The sequence below is a fragment of the Setaria italica genome, chromosome II (genome assembly GCF_000263155.2).
Source record: "Setaria italica strain Yugu1 chromosome II, Setaria_italica_v2.0, whole genome shotgun sequence".
Classification (NCBI taxonomy): Eukaryota; Viridiplantae; Streptophyta; class Magnoliopsida; order Poales; family Poaceae; genus Setaria; species Setaria italica.
In genome coordinates this window covers 9,117,453-9,132,321 of record NC_028451.1, presented here as the reverse complement: position 1 = coordinate 9,132,321, position 14,869 = coordinate 9,117,453, and the positions used below count along the sequence as shown (strand labels likewise).

The following is a 14,869-nucleotide window of genomic DNA, read 5'->3' as shown; positions in this document are numbered from 1 at the left end:
TACTTTAAGTTGCAGAGTTTTAATTGACTACATTCATTGATGCATGGAAACTTGAACAGAAAATGATATGCTCACAGAAATACCATCTCTTTATCTGATTGACTAATGATTGGTATTTTTTTTTATAGGATCCTACCGAGACTGTTGCCGCTTCTGTACACAAGAAAGTTCTTTTGGAGGGTAATAACGGTCAGGATATTTCTATAGGCTGTGTCCTTGTTCTCCGTAAGGTAAAATACATAAGCTGTGGTTTCTTTTGTTTTCAAACGACTCTACTGTGGTGGCTATTGGCAAGTGATTGGATCAACAGTTGAGGATGTTTTCAATTTCAGGTAGCTGTTTTCCGTCCAACTCGTAAAGCATGCTACCTGAACATTACCAAAGTGACTAAGGTATTATCCATACCTGCTACTAATGCCTGCAGTCTATTCTCAGTGTTCATGATGATGACAGTGTTGAAATGTGATTTGCCATTCAATAAAAAAGAAAGGAAACTGAAGTAAAACACACTGTAATTTGTAGAAAAATATCTTTACTGTGCACTGCAATTTTTGGGATTTAACAGATGATCTCGGTTTTTGACTGGAATTGTGCATTGGAACTGTGTTAATGAGATACAAACCATTACTTGAAGGCACCAAATCAGGCATGAATCCTCAGGTGCAATTTTTCAATCAGCCATTGCCCATTAGTCTGGGAATGGACTACATATTAAAATCTTGAAATGTTAGCACTTTAGTCATTACACGATTACACTGAAAAAACAAGATGGCACTTGATATCTCCCTTTGAATTCATTTGCATTTCAAGGGACTTCAAATGCAGTTTTGCAGTGGTGTTTTGTCAATACCAAATGCTCTCAAACACATTGCATCATACTGTTTTGTATGAGAATCCTCTTATGACATAGGAATATCATGATGCAAATGTTTTCAGGTTTTCCAAAAAGATTGCGATGCCCCATCTAAGCAAGTGATTTCATCAGATACTACTGAAAGAAGTGAAGTTTCTACCAACAATATAATGAAGAGACTTTTAGGTCATGAAAGGATGATGCCCAGTAACAACGAGATGGCAGATATCAAGGTTTCTCTTCGACACCAGGGAACATCTGATTCAAATAATGGCACTTCAACATGGGATATTTATGGTAGATATAGTATAGGAAATAACCAGGAAGGTGGACTAGAAATGTTGGCAGGAGATCAACGCAGAAAAAGTACATTAAACTGCTGTACTGATGGGCCGCCCCAGCAAAATTTTAACATTCGAAACATGACATGTTCTCAGCCTAGTCTTTGTGGAAGCAGAGTCATGTTTGGATACAGATATTCTACTCAGGCTAGTGATAATGAAAATCTTAGCGGACCTTTCGATAATGCGAAAGTGCTCCACAGTAGTAAAAAGCTGAAGAGTGATGCAACCCTTCCTGATGGCTATGGTGAAACTACTAACTCGAGAAATATGAACACTGAGCTAGATGGTATGTCAGAACAGTTTAATGGTCAGGACGCCTCAATAAGGGAGCCTATTGAGCATCAGCAAAGGAACTTCATTGCTGTGGATGCAGGTAGTGAATATGCTACTACCACCAGTGGTTCACTTATCAACCCCCAAAAGGCATTGCCAGTTGCTTCTTTAGGAGGATGGACAGATGACCAGATTTCTGAGCTATTTGCTGACTACTAATATTGTAGTGTGTATCTGATCAATAAGTAAGAATCTCTTGCTTTTATATTAATGATACTAGCGTGTAAGAATTTCTCGCAAGTTCTGTACACTAGCTCTTAGCATCTAGATTTGTATATGGTTGTTGCCCAGGAGTTCACATGTTTTAAATGGTTGTGACATGCCGTCTTGTACATAAATCTTAAGTGTGGGGAAGAAAAGGCTTCTTGGTACCCATTTTCCCTTCTAGGGACAAGAGAATCTAAGATAACATTGCATTTCTAAGCATCTTCAGATTTTTCTTTTACACAATTATGAATGTGCTTACAAAGTAGTGATTTAAGCTGGACATATAACTCCGGTTTTATCTTTATTTTCAACAATGTACATCAATACAGCATGTGGTCCAACAACAATGTCGGGCTGCCAAGTCTCACCAGACGAACGTAACATGTAACTTTACACTTGTAATAGAATCTCTACGAAACGTGTGTCAGGTTTGGCAAACGAGCCGATCAGAGCAACATGAAGTCTGAAGCCCCTATCATAATTGATGGGAGTGAATTGTAATGCATTACTCAAAGTTTAAAAAAATTCAGAGACAGTGCCTTTTTATGATAAAAAACAACCCAACCCACCACGAGATCTACCAACGGACCATTATATGGAGATTGTTAAATGCATCACACATCAGTTCACTATATTACGTAAGGATGCCATTACATCGCATCTCATTATGAGCAGTACAGCATGATGCCACCAGCAGCACCGTCTAATTGATGCATCATCCAAAAAAATAGCAGTTTGCATCTATAAAGCAGGAGAATTTGGTGTAGAAGTTTTGCTTAACGCCTAGTTAGAATACTAGTACTACAATAGCTCTGATCGTAATTGTCACTTCCTACCACTACAATCTGTGTCCTTCCCAGCTGCAGTGTTGACTTGTCGGTTGAGATAGGCTTCATAGATCTCCACGACGAGCCTTGGGTCCTTCTCGACAAGCTCCTTGTATTCTTCCCTATCTGCAAGTGTGGACATGTTGTCCATGAGCACAGAAAGGGAGGACTCCAGCAGCTGCTTTGCACTGTGGCGATGCGCAAAAGCGTAGTGGGTAATGGCATTATCGTTGTTCACTTTGGATGTTATGAACTTCTCACAGTAGGCCTTCAGGTGCTTTACTTCGTACTTCTCAGCCAACACCAAGAGATCAGATGCCATTTGTTCATCTAGAAGAGCTTCTGCTGTGTACATGTAATGGACAAATGCACGAAGGACGTCATATGACACATCATAGATTTTGATGATGCCACTCCTGCTTTCTTCCATCTCATTCTCAAGCATCGCTCTGAAAACTGGAGATCTGCTGGCCTGTTTGAAAGAAAAAGGTCATTAACGTATAAGGCAGTTCTAATGCAACAAAAAGGGCAACCAATCCTTAGAGATACAATTAATACAAAACTGAGAAATATCTCGAGCAAAACCAACAAAACACTATTGAAGTGAACCTCAAGCGACTGGAGAAATTAGAAGAATGTTAGCATGACTGTAAATCTGAGAAAAGGTAAAGTTCAAGCTACCTGCTGAAATTTTCTCAGTTACCTATGCATCTGACTAGAATATGAGAGGCATACTGAAAAGTAAATAGCCAAGGACTTCATCCAAATATTTCATAGATCAAGAATCCTAAATGAAAAGGTGTGGCAGAGCAAAAAATGAATATATTTTTTTTACTGTGTGAACATAATCTCATCCTGGAGCAAAACTAAAAATTAATGTGTATGTGACTATGGCATATAGTTAATCAGCACAGACACAAGCAAGATTAAACTTTTATTATATGTGTGTGACTGAAAGGCTTTTTGACTGTGACATGTATATCACCCACTAAAATGTACCCGCGGCGCCTAGGACGTACATAAAAAGGTTAGAGATAATGGCTCACCTCTCTCATATATCCAACTATTCAATGCATCGAATTTAAGGTTAGCTTTAACACATCAAGAAAATTATAGATGGTGCACGGACATTTGATGGGGCCAGCAAACGCATTTTAGAGTTGTTGCTCCAATAAATTAGCCCCTTCCTTGAGGGGAAAAAAAAGAGGCTGTTCTTATTGTGCTCCCTCCACTTCACCTCATAATTTCGATGACAAGGCAAGCATTCAAATATGGTTGCTGGAATCTAGATGAAAACCGGTATATGTATGGTTTGCTACATTCGAAAAAAAATGCAAACTGTGAGAGCTTTTGCTATGTGTGCAAAATTTGTTCCATCCATTAGCATAATCCTGGTAAATCCAAGTATAATTTTATGTTTTACATGTTTGGGGCAGCTTCAGTTATTTCTCATGTGTCTGAGTCTGATCTGGAAACTGAAATGACCACAGAGAAATTCACAAACAACAATATGTCGAGGACACTCCTGGATCAGACATCTCAATAACACAGTGGTACCAGTTGTGGCAAAAATCCCAATTTTATCCAGGAACAGCCTGTGATTACCAAACTACAGGAATGGATTAGTAGGATAGTGAGCTACTAGAACTATTCAACCGGCTACTAGGAATCAGGTCTATGAATGAAATAGAAAAGCAAAAACAAAGGGGCCTTCAAGCATGAATCGCACGAGCAAAGCAATCAAGCATGAATCGCACCAAGAAATCCTCTAAACAGCCCAGGGAGAGGTAGAAAGGGGAAGGATTACTCACGAGGATGACGCGATGGGCGGGGACGGCGGGCGTGTCGGGGACGCGCGCGGCGTCGCCGTCGCCCCCCGCCCCGGAGGAGGAGCAGGAGGGTATGGCGTGGAGGAGAAGGTCGGAGTGCGGGGCGGATGCGGCGTCGAGGGTAGGGGAGGGGAGGCGGAGGAAGTGGAGGCGGGATCGGAGGTCGTCGATCTCGCGCTTGAGCTCCTCCTCCGTCTCGCTGGCCTCCTCGTAGCACTCCTTGCAGGTCCCCGCGTCCTCCTCCTCGTACTCCTCCTTGCACGACTGGCACCACATCTTCGGAGCTCCTTCCTCCGCCGGCCGACGTCGCCGCCGCGCTACGAGGGCGTCCTTTTTCGGGGTGGTGGGGTGGCCGCCGCCGCCGCCGCCGCCGCCGCCGGTAGGACGGCAAAGTGGCGGCGCGGATGGGGTGGTGGGTTCGACGAGGAGGGCTGGGTGAGGTTTGCGTGGGCTTTTCTCACGGGCTCTTGCGGAGTTCGAATCTGGGCCTCTCTCAACTGTTTTGTGTACGGGCACGTGGTAACCCGGCCCAGTAACGATCACCCTATCTCTTTTCATAAACATCTTGTAAGTTTTTTTTTGAAACAACATCTTGTAAGTTCGTTTAAAAGGAATAAAAAAATTGCTAGACTAGATGCACCATATAAATGCTTTCATAAGCATTTTTTAATTGAGGTATCAAATTTTTATCGAAGTTACTTTTTAATTGAACTAGTTAAAGTGTTAGGTTCTAGACCGTACTTATGTTCCAAATACTTTATATCTTGGATCATCTGGGGTAATATCATGAGCACTACCGTTCATGTAAGGAGGACTGCAGCTCCTGCTACAAGGGTCCTTTTTTGTTAAAAAAAAAAGAGGAATGAAATTTTACTTCTTATTTCGTAGTGCAAAAAAAAACATATGTAGATTGGGTAGGGTTGTTTTCTTGCTTCTGCATCGTTCTAAGCATAGCATATTCTGATCATTAATAAGTCAGAATTAAAACGGCATACAAGTGATTCTAGTCTAGATTAAAGAGTTTCAAAAACTAATGCTTCGGTAGAAATTTGTATCATGAACAACTCAGAGATCTAACTCCTTCATGCTCGTTCTCACTAATTGGCTTTGAACAATTCCTAGAGCTTCTAAGTATCAATGCCAGTTGTCTTGCTATCATTCTCTCCAAGTGTGCGGTATGAATATCAATTAGCAGCAACATAGTTTCTTCGAATATTAGTCATCAGCTTCTCTAGGACCGTTGAATCAACCTCCAGACTTGATTGATGACTTGATTCTATTCTAAACGTGCTGCTGAAGTACAAGTCATTTCTGTTTCTTCGTAATCCGTATGGTCCTCGCAAACGTCACATACAAGCATTTACCGAAGCATGCCTGTAAACTGGGACTAAACAAGATCCTCCTTGTTTTCCTCATTGCTGCTATCATTGGCAACCTTTGATTTGTCAGTTTCAATGGCCTGCAGCTCACCGCGAGACGCAAACTTGACAGTGTCCTTCCTGAACGTCAGGTAGATCACGGCAGAAATGTAGAGCAGCATGAGAGGGAACATGATGATGCCGATAAGCACGTTAGTGTAAATCGGAAGTTTGTTGTGGAGGATCCAGCCAACTAGTTTTGAGCTGAGGAAGTAGATGTTTATCCCAATAATAATAAATCCCAGGATCCACGAGAACCCAATAATCTGCATGTGATCAGTACATGCATAATTAGTTAAGATGTTTATCCCAAAATATAAATTTTTTTTAGTTGCTACTAACTTCCATACTTACATAGATGGAGTTCTTATTTTCACCCATCTTGTTGCTACTACTGCTGAACTTAAGAAGTGGGATGAGAGCAAATGGGAGCTCAACGGACAGTATCATCTGTACCAAAGTTACAGCAAGTTAACCAAACCAATCAACAGTAGAGTTTCTTTATACAATCAAAAGATTAAGTCAATGCATTTGTTATTAGTTCAGACAACTAAATCATCAAGTTAATCAAAAAAATTTCTGAAATAATGGTGCTTATATAGAAAAACAGTGAATGCACTAGATGGTCGAAAATAATACCGATGCGATGATGATGAGATGACCAGCACCGCTGGACCCACCGATGATGGCAACGATTAAGCTTGGTACTATGGCAATACTACGAGTCATCAAGTTCCTCAGCCACTGTTTCATCTTGATGTCCAAGAAACCCTGAGCAAAGAGCCAAAGACATGCAAAATGCAGATCAAGTATATGTATGATTGCTTGTAGGTTTAGCACTTGAAATGTGATGGTTATGTATAACAGTTTATGTACAAGGTATGTAAATGTTTGAGAGATTCTGTTAGTTTAAGGATGATAATTGAAAGAAAGCAGTGACAAGATCAACCAATTCATCCTGGGGAAGACGATAATAGCCCATAGGTGACTTCGTTTTATTTCTGAGCGAAAACAATTGGGGAAACCCTTATTGATCCGATTTGCTTGCTGTTAGGATAGATGCAGATCCTTTATGCATCTTCAGACACTATGTTTTCAAGCATATATTAACAAAACCGCATATGATGTACAACTTGTAAATTTGATGATAAATGTACTAAAGCCATTCTCACATGATAAATCTGAATTCTTTGATAAAAAATAAATATTGTCAAAGTTTTACAGGTTTGATCTCAAACATTCTGTGACGACATCTATTCAGACCAGAAGTAGTACCTGCATGATGTATTGCCCGGCGTAAGTGCCAGTGATGGTTGAGCTTATTCCACAAGCCAGGAGTGCCACACCATACACAACTGCACCGTTCTTGCCTAGCACATTCTGAAATACAATATAAATAATCCATTATAACTAATAGTCAACAATTTTAGCCAAAAAGCTAGAGACCAGGCAGTAATCACAAATAATACCCTGAGGAGGAAGGATGATGAGTCTAAGGTGATGTCACTGCATTTTGCAGAGTCATCCGGTGAGAGGTTCCTTGAGTTGCAGACGGTTCCAGAGACAGAGATGATACAGATGTTGATGAGAAGTGCCACGAACAGAGCTATGCCACTTTCAAAAAGAAAGAACCTGCAAGCATCCTGAAGTGCAAATAATTAAACAAATATATCCGCTGATTATTGCCACTTTTTCTTCACTGCAGAGTGTAAGTTGAATTATTTTCTCAATTCTTAACGTCTGCTCTATTTTGTCTGTTCACCTTGATTCCTCTTACTGATGAGGACGTGTTCCTTGACAGTACCAGGGCAGAGTGCAGGAATAGATTATGCCTGTAATTAATTTAGGAAATAATTTATTTATACTGAAAAGGAGTTTGAACTATTTGAAGCAACATCTAAAATATAAAATAGTGGCGTGATCAGAAGTTCAGAACTGCAATCATAGAGTAATGGAGTTCTAGCAGATAAAACTCAAGATAGTAGGTAGCTAAAAATTAAAACTATAGCTGCTTTTATCCAAAACAAAATCTCCTAGAAAGAAAAACAAAAGAAAGATACGCCGTGCCACATACACATAGATTAGCACAAAAATATTGTGAAGATTACTTACGGCATCACAAGAGCCCCAAGAAGGGCTACAGTGTCTCCAGTAGCACCAGAACCACTTAAACTCGGTACAAATAGTCCGTGGATAACCTCCTCTGAAGGAGGCTTCACTATGCTCATCTCTATGAAGAAGCATGCTGCCATGATGAACACCAATAGCGCAACTAAAAGCTCCAGTTTCCTAACCTAGGTGAATGTACAAAACAAAGGCTATATGTCAGGCTATGTACGAAAAAAATTCTTTATAAATGGTAAATTATTAGTAATATGAAGAGTTCAGTTTTGGAGGTAGTTATGGTGAGTTTGGTTTGAGGAGTGGGATGAATCATCATCTCATTCCTGATTTTTCTTGTTTCGTTTGAGGAATGGGATGCATTGATCCATCACCATGTGATTCCTCATAAGCACATGTCTAGTGTAAATATTAATAATGGAGTCATCCCACCAATATTCATAGGATTATCTCATGATGGATCATTTCGTCTAGGCCAACTCAAACCAAACACACTACTAGACCAGACGGGTTGCATTCCACATTGTTGGCTGAATGCTGCTATACGCACCACCCATTTGTACAACCACATTACAGCCAGGAGATCAAATGGTTAAAATTGCTTGGGTGGTGTTTAATTATTTATCAAAGGGGTTGGATTACCTGATTCTAACATGCTCATATTAATGGGTTGTATCTGAAGCATTTCCCTTGTTTGTATTGCATCCAGATTCTAAATGAAGTGCACCTTAGGTGGAATTCTTGATAGAGCTCACAACAAACATAAAAGAGTTAATGATATCCATAACTATATATTTCAGTTACAAAACAAAAGCCGTGCGCATCATAGAAGTTGCGCTGGATACACGACCACCCAGCCCAACACATACCAAGCAGGCTGACCAAGTGGTTGGAAAAATTCCCCATTTGCTCTGACGGTCATGGAGAACACCTCACCATGCGGCGATTTTTGGATGATCATGGCCGATCTCGAGTCTAAGAACCCGGTGGCCAACATCACCGCTATGAACCAAGCCTCGGTGTTGATAGCTGGAGGTAAAATCCCTGAACCCCTGCTCGTGTGCCGCCTAATCGCTGGCCTTGTTTCCAATTTGCGAAGCCTCACCATGAAATTGCCATCAAGAGGGGATTCCACTCAATCTTGAAGGCAATCTGGGCCGCCATAATCAGCAACAACATGAACATGGACTCCTCAGCTCGCGCTGAGGCTCTCCATGCATCTGGTGTAATTTAATGGATCAATCCTTTCGCCGTATTCAACATCACGCAAGTATGGTGAGGATATTTACGGTCTCGGAACAATTGACTGTGGTGAAAATCATATGTATCTTCTTCCGTAGCTCACCGGGAATCATCAATGACACATGGTGTGTGAGAGCCTTTGCCTCGCTGATGTTGTCACCGCATGCCACCGTGGTGTGTGCATGCGCAGGCGCCCTTCCCTCACTGTCCCTTGTTGTTCCAGGTTTTGCATTTGCCGTGGCAATAGCCTATTGCAATATTCTAATAGCATTCCCACCTCAATCATTACTTCAGATACCCAGCGTGGTTTTAATGCTTGACAGGCTGAAGCAGATTAGCACGACTATGGTGGGTCACTCAAGGTTCGATGACCTGGCCATGGATGTACTAGGGGCTTTGGCAAATTGCAATTTTGCTGTGCAAAAGAAGGTTCTGAACCTGGCGGTGAGCCTTCTCACCCCAGGGAACATCAGTAATGTGCTACGGCTCCTTAAGAATGAACTGGATTTGGCAGCCACTGCTGACATCCCTATCGAGTACCAACAGATGCTGGAGGAGGCGATTAGAGAATGCCACTCTGCTTATCCGGACAGTATCATGCAATTCGTACAACATCCCAAGTACCTTGTGTTCATCGATTGTATTTGCTACATCAAGGACATCATGGACCGCAACCCCATGTTGCGTGCCCAGCTCCTGGAGGGTCTTCTAAGGGCGCTCCGGCATGTGAAGTCATCAGCAGTGTGTGCTGCTGCTGTCTGGGCCATCTCAGTCTGCTCTGAATCAATGTCGAAGTCAGTGGCTCTGCTGATGCAATTTCGTTCCTCTTTAATGACCTACTGGCTCGACGTGATACGGAGAAAGAGATACTTAAAGGTAGAGGAGTGGAGGATGACTACATGCTTCCTATTAATTATTATGGTGTCAAAGACAGAGATGCGCAGGGAGATCACCTGAAGCCATGGCTGATGGAGATGGAAGAACCGTTCTTTGTGCACATAGGGCTCACACAGCAAGAGGATGGGAGCTATACCATTGCTTCAAGTTCCAAGAGCAGTTCTAGTTCTGAAGATGTGTTTCGTTTTATTCCATCATTGGACCATACAGACAATCTGCACTTCCTTGTGCACTCTGGAGATGCTCTCTTGGCAGATTTTGTGGAAAACATACTGTCCAATATTGAGGAGAAGGCAAAAGAATTTCTTCAGTAATATTACATTAGTGTTATTGAGTTCATTTGAACTAATAATTTAAAGGTCTTGGGAACAGTGGCCATACTGATTCATTTTCCACTTTGTTCCGTAGAGCTAGGGCTTGAAGAATCAGATATGCACTACTCTATCCTGAAGTTGAACCTGGATTGTCAGTACCTCAATATGATAATGCTATCTTTTTTCATGGAAGGAAAAATTGTTAATTTTTCTATGTGCTTATTACATTTGTTACTAGTGCTAATACCTCATTTTTAACCTTTTATCCTCTGTTTCGTGTGACTGACTCTTGTGTGTTTCATATCTATATCCTAGACGAACCTACTTTGGATTAAAAAGCATTACTGTTGTTGGTTATGAGCTGTTAACAGGATTGAATGCGCTTTTATGATGAGCGAATAAGATGTTTTTGGGAGCGAAACAGAAAGATTAGTACTCACATCTGCTGCCTTAAGATTGCTTCTGAGCATTCAAAATATTTGGTGATCTTTGCTTGCTTGTATTAAGAAGTTAAGATATGTAGAATGGATTAGGGATCATCTTTATGGGTAACATGGCTAGTGACCCCTTTTTTTCTAGTGAGGGTAGGCTGATGTTGATCCAGCTATTCATTTTCATTTATCACTACCTAGCTCCACAGGGTATTACTTAGCGGTATGATTTGTGTGGGAACCAACTTGAAAATAACCTCGGAAGTATCAAAATGTTCCTATATGGAAGTTATTTCGTGAACTGTAGGGCCAGAGATTCTAAGATGTATTAGATTTAGAAAAACAGATCTTGTTATGAAATCACTACATAATCTCTGTAATACAAGTGGCATCTGGAAAAAAAAGTTATAGCTAGGAAACGTCCTAGGGAATAACTCTTTTAAAGTCTTGTTGGTTTTCAGTAAAATGTTGTGTCAAACTCTTACCAGTTTTTAGATTTGTTTGTACGGCAAGATGCACTCCTTGGAACAAGAACAAAGAATCAAAGGAGAGAATACAATCTGACCGACTGACCCAATCGATTGAAACACATGTAGGTGCCCAGTTAAAAAAACACATTGGATGACACATGTTGTTGGGGAACTTTAAATGCCTTTACAGATTATTATCTTCCCCTGCTGGTCTGAAAATCCTCCAAAGTTTGAAACAAGTGGTTTTCTGCTCACATGATAAGATATTGGGTTAAATCATCTTTTCATATGTTGGAGAGCTACAGAGTTTTCTTGTAGAGTTCCTATCAGTCAAATTATTTTCATTTGCTGAAATAGTGGATCAAGCACCGGAACACCTGTGTTTCCGAAGGGGTCTCGCCCAACGTTCAGGGGCTTCTCCGAACAGTGGCTGAGGAGTCTAGCCTTTGGTGCATGGCTGGCGCTGCTAAACTGCAAGAACTCCTTATTAGGCTGCTTCCATCTGAGCTTTAGGTTCGGTGGGTAGTGCTGGTCATCTTTTTTCTTTTTAGTGTCACGTTTTTACAGGTTTTGTGGGTGTATGGTGTGAGTCCGAGTGGGGCTGCTTAGCCCTACCTTTGTACCGTTTTCTACCTTAATGAAATGACATGCGGTCCTGCATTGTTCGAGAAAAAAAATAGTGGATCAAGCATACAGGAGAAATTCGGCAAGAATAGTATTTGGAGGATTTTTTCTAAAACCCAAGATGGTAAGAAGCATGCTGCCTACACAACACTCGAGTTTGTTGATGGGAAGAGAAGTTCCAATGGCATCAACATACTATTTTGATCAAAGAACCTGAAGTATGTGGAGGAAATTTTCATGAAAAAATGATAAGAAGCATGACTAAGGCAGTATAGTCAGGAAGAACCTGAAGTTGTCTGTTGTTGGATGAATGTTGTTTGTGATAACATGAGTAAAAATATTTTTTATATGCAAAGTCTGTATATATATCTAGTAATAAAATGATTACCCCATATTTTTGCAGTCCAAGGAGGAGAAGTGTGCTTGAGCCGGTGATGAGAACCCCCACCCATACAGGGATGTGGAACAAGAGGTTGAAAGCAAAAGCTGTCCCTATAACTGAAAAATGCTAACATTTGTAAGAAGCAGACGGAGAAATAACCACCAGCCAGCAAAGAGTTAGATCATTGTTGTTATTTTCTACTAATCAAGGCAAATGAAAATAGCAACTGACAGAGTTCTCTATATTGGTAAAAATAAACATTTCCATTGATTTTCATTGTACTGATTTCTAAAATCTTGAAATTGAACATATACACAACGTTTCTCCAGAAAGAAACAGTTGATCAATAAAATTGAAAACTAGCCAGAAGAATGAATCTGGCATTTTAGCTTCTGCATTAAGGGTTGGTGTTGAACAACACTATTGCTCTTTCTTGATATCCATCTACCCTCAGTAATATCATACATGACTAGCAGAAAATTAAACATCGCAGTTCAACATTAAATTTCTTTTTAATATAAGACTATCATGTTGGTTCTAACCTTCTGGGATATCTGCAGCAATCACAGCTAACTCTGCCAGCAGCCATAGGCAGATTCTAACCCATCTTGGATATTCCGTCTTGCATAGCTCGGCAAGATGCCGCCCTGTGTCAGTGAACAGCCATTAACACTGACGGATTTAACAGCGCATTCCTATGCATGATAACTAGTTGTCTGTATAATACCTGTGACTACTCCTAGATTAGCAGATAGTGACTGGATAATTAGTGCGAAGATGAGGCCAATCAGGATCACCCAGAGGAGCTACAGATGAGGAAATCAACAGCAACGTAGTTAGTTTTTGTCTAGCACTAGGCCAGAATGTAGCTTGCTAGCTAGGATGACAGGCGTTCAAAACCAAATTAATTAAGATTAAGATCTAAAAAAACGTACCTCATATTTGTGATTGGCTCCAGCCTGCAAATCTGTTTCCACTGTTTAAATAAAATTTGACAAACATGAGAACCATAGTGGGAATGTGGGATACAGATTGGGAGGTAGAGAGAAAAAGGAAGAGTGCATCACATACAGTTTCCGGGATCAAGGTAGGCCAAGCATACCATGAATCCTGGTCCAACGTGGCACAAAAACCTTTTCCATGCTGGCTCCTGTGTTCCACAGCACCAAGGCGTTAGTAAGCATGGACGGCAAAGACAATGGCAAGACATGCAACTCAAACTCTGACAGAACAGAATTGGCACTGGTGGAAACAGAATTTGAATAAGACAATGGCAGAGGAGCCCAGAGTAGCAACTGCCGTGAGGATAGGAGCTACAGCAGATGTTCATGGATCCTTGCCTCTCATGCACAAGAACAACGCCAAGATCATGCAGCCATTTCCACAAACAGGCAGCGCGCACGTGAAAAAGGTTCTAGTTTTCCCGGCCACAGCACCGGGAGTCGACAATGCAAGTATGGAGGCTACGTCGTTTACCTTAGTCGCGGCGCTCCCTCTCCGTCCGGCGAGCGCCTCGACGTCGACCACCACTCCCGCAGGCGCCTGCGCGGCGTCCATAGGTCGGCCGTCGGCGGTGGAGCAGCCTCGCACGATCGGCGCGCGCGCGATGATGATGATGATGGGCAGGGAAGAACCGAAGAGGAGGAAGCTCTCCGACTACGCTGGTTGCGAGATCGGTCTCTGCGGCTCCGCGCTCCAACTCCCCTCTCTAGAACCCCAACTAATAACCAGGTGGTGGACGCGCGCCGCGTCAGGCGAGCGCATGGTGCCACGGCTGCGCGCGCGCCCTCCGTCGCGCGACCCGAGGCGGGAGCGCGCGCTGCACGCGCCGCCGGGGCTGACGTGGGCTCACGTGGCCGGGGCCGCGAGCGCGCAGCAGGGGACGAGGGCCTACGTCACTCGGCCTGGTGCGTGCGCGGCTCGTGCGCGCGCGCGGATCGTCGCCGTTGGCGCTCCGCCGATACTCCCGGGCTTGCATGCGATCGGGATGATCTGGCGATCGATATGCATGCTTGCACGGTTCCTTCCGCCAAAATCGCCTTCGAGAGGTTGCATCGGTTGAGGGCATTCAAGTTCAAACTCCGGTCGTATCCGGTTCAAACAGGCCTTTTTCATCTTGCATCTTTTTTCCGAAGCTGCACACCCTAACTTTCATCATTTGCAAGTTAATAAAAATTAATTAGAATTTCTCTAAAATTTGTTTGAGTTCTCTTAAGGCCTTAAGGTTTCTTTGTAAATTTATTAAGCATAAAAATATTTTTCTAAAATTAACTTAATGAACCATAGGTTTAAGTTTGTTGCATTCATGCTGATTGCATTCCTTATTCTTTAGTGTGAAAAAGTTTAAAAATACGTTCAGACAATGATTAGGTTCCTCTGAGAATTTTCCAAATTTTTTTGGAATCTATTCTTATTTTTTAGAGCTTAATCCAATTTTTAGGTGGTTCTACAAGTCTTTCTAGGAGCTCCAAGTATTTCCTCATTTCCTGAACTATCTCCAGGAATTTCCTGAATTTTTTGAAGTTTTTGGAGTATTTTTCGTGATTTAATTACGATTTCAAGATTTCCTAGAATTGT

The 14,869-nt window shown here is 41.8% G+C and overlaps 3 protein-coding genes across 4 annotated transcripts in view; 1 reads left to right on the top strand and 2 right to left on the bottom strand.

The window, feature by feature from the left end:
- The window catches only part of LOC101778315, a 7,585-nt gene extending 5,632 nt beyond the window's left edge, over window positions 1–1,953 (top strand). The window contains exons 4-6 of one of the 2 annotated variants that reach the window (XM_004955868.2): window positions 129–230; window positions 333–392; window positions 937–1,953. In XM_004955868.2, coding sequence (XP_004955925.1) covers window positions 129–230; window positions 333–392; window positions 937–1,689 — 915 coding nt within the window. In that variant the 3' untranslated portion in view covers window positions 1,690–1,953. The other variant, XM_022823796.1, reaches the window with a different exon arrangement.
- Window positions 1,954–2,313: 360 nt separating this feature from the next.
- LOC101777095 (BTB/POZ domain-containing protein At4g08455) lies at window positions 2,314–4,827 on the bottom strand. The gene is made up of 2 exons (XM_004955867.3): window positions 4,376–4,827; window positions 2,314–3,036 (listed from the first exon to the last, which is right to left on the bottom strand). Exons 1-2 carry the CDS (start codon window positions 4,667–4,669, stop codon window positions 2,563–2,565), a joined length of 768 nt encoding a protein of 255 aa, XP_004955924.1. The 5' UTR covers window positions 4,670–4,827; the 3' UTR covers window positions 2,314–2,562.
- A 492-nt stretch (window positions 4,828–5,319) lies between these two features.
- LOC101761696 (metal transporter Nramp1) lies at window positions 5,320–13,849 on the bottom strand. Its single transcript, XM_004959079.3, has 13 exons — window positions 13,769–13,849; window positions 13,364–13,442; window positions 13,228–13,268; window positions 13,020–13,098; window positions 12,835–12,939; window positions 12,299–12,408; window positions 7,924–8,105; window positions 7,574–7,643; window positions 7,281–7,454; window positions 7,087–7,191; window positions 6,451–6,582; window positions 6,166–6,261; window positions 5,320–6,077 (listed from the first exon to the last, which is right to left on the bottom strand). Exons 1-13 carry the CDS (start codon window positions 13,847–13,849, stop codon window positions 5,781–5,783), a joined length of 1,551 nt encoding a protein of 516 aa, XP_004959136.1. The 3' UTR covers window positions 5,320–5,780.
- Window positions 13,850–14,869: the final 1,020 nt, after the last annotated feature.

Bases quoted from the DNA above. Each gene is read 5' to 3' on its own strand.
- LOC101777095 (XM_004955867.3), bottom strand. From the start codon at position 4,669: ATGTGGTGCCAGTCGTGCAAGGAGGAGTACGAGGAGGAGGACGCGGGG. The intron at 3,037-4,375 runs GTGAGTAATCCT...TCTTTCAAACAG, and splicing joins CCGCCCATCGCGTCATCCTC to GCCAGCAGATCTCCAGTTTT.
- LOC101761696 (XM_004959079.3), bottom strand. From the start codon at position 13,849: ATGGACGCCGCGCAGGCGCCTGCGGGAGTGGTGGTCGACGTCGAGGCG. The intron at 13,443-13,768 runs GTAAACGACGTA...TGTGGAACACAG, and splicing joins GAGGGAGCGCCGCGACTAAG to GAGCCAGCATGGAAAAGGTT. The intron at 12,940-13,019 runs GTATTATACAGA...TCACTGACACAG, and splicing joins TAATCTAGGAGTAGTCACAG to GGCGGCATCTTGCCGAGCTA.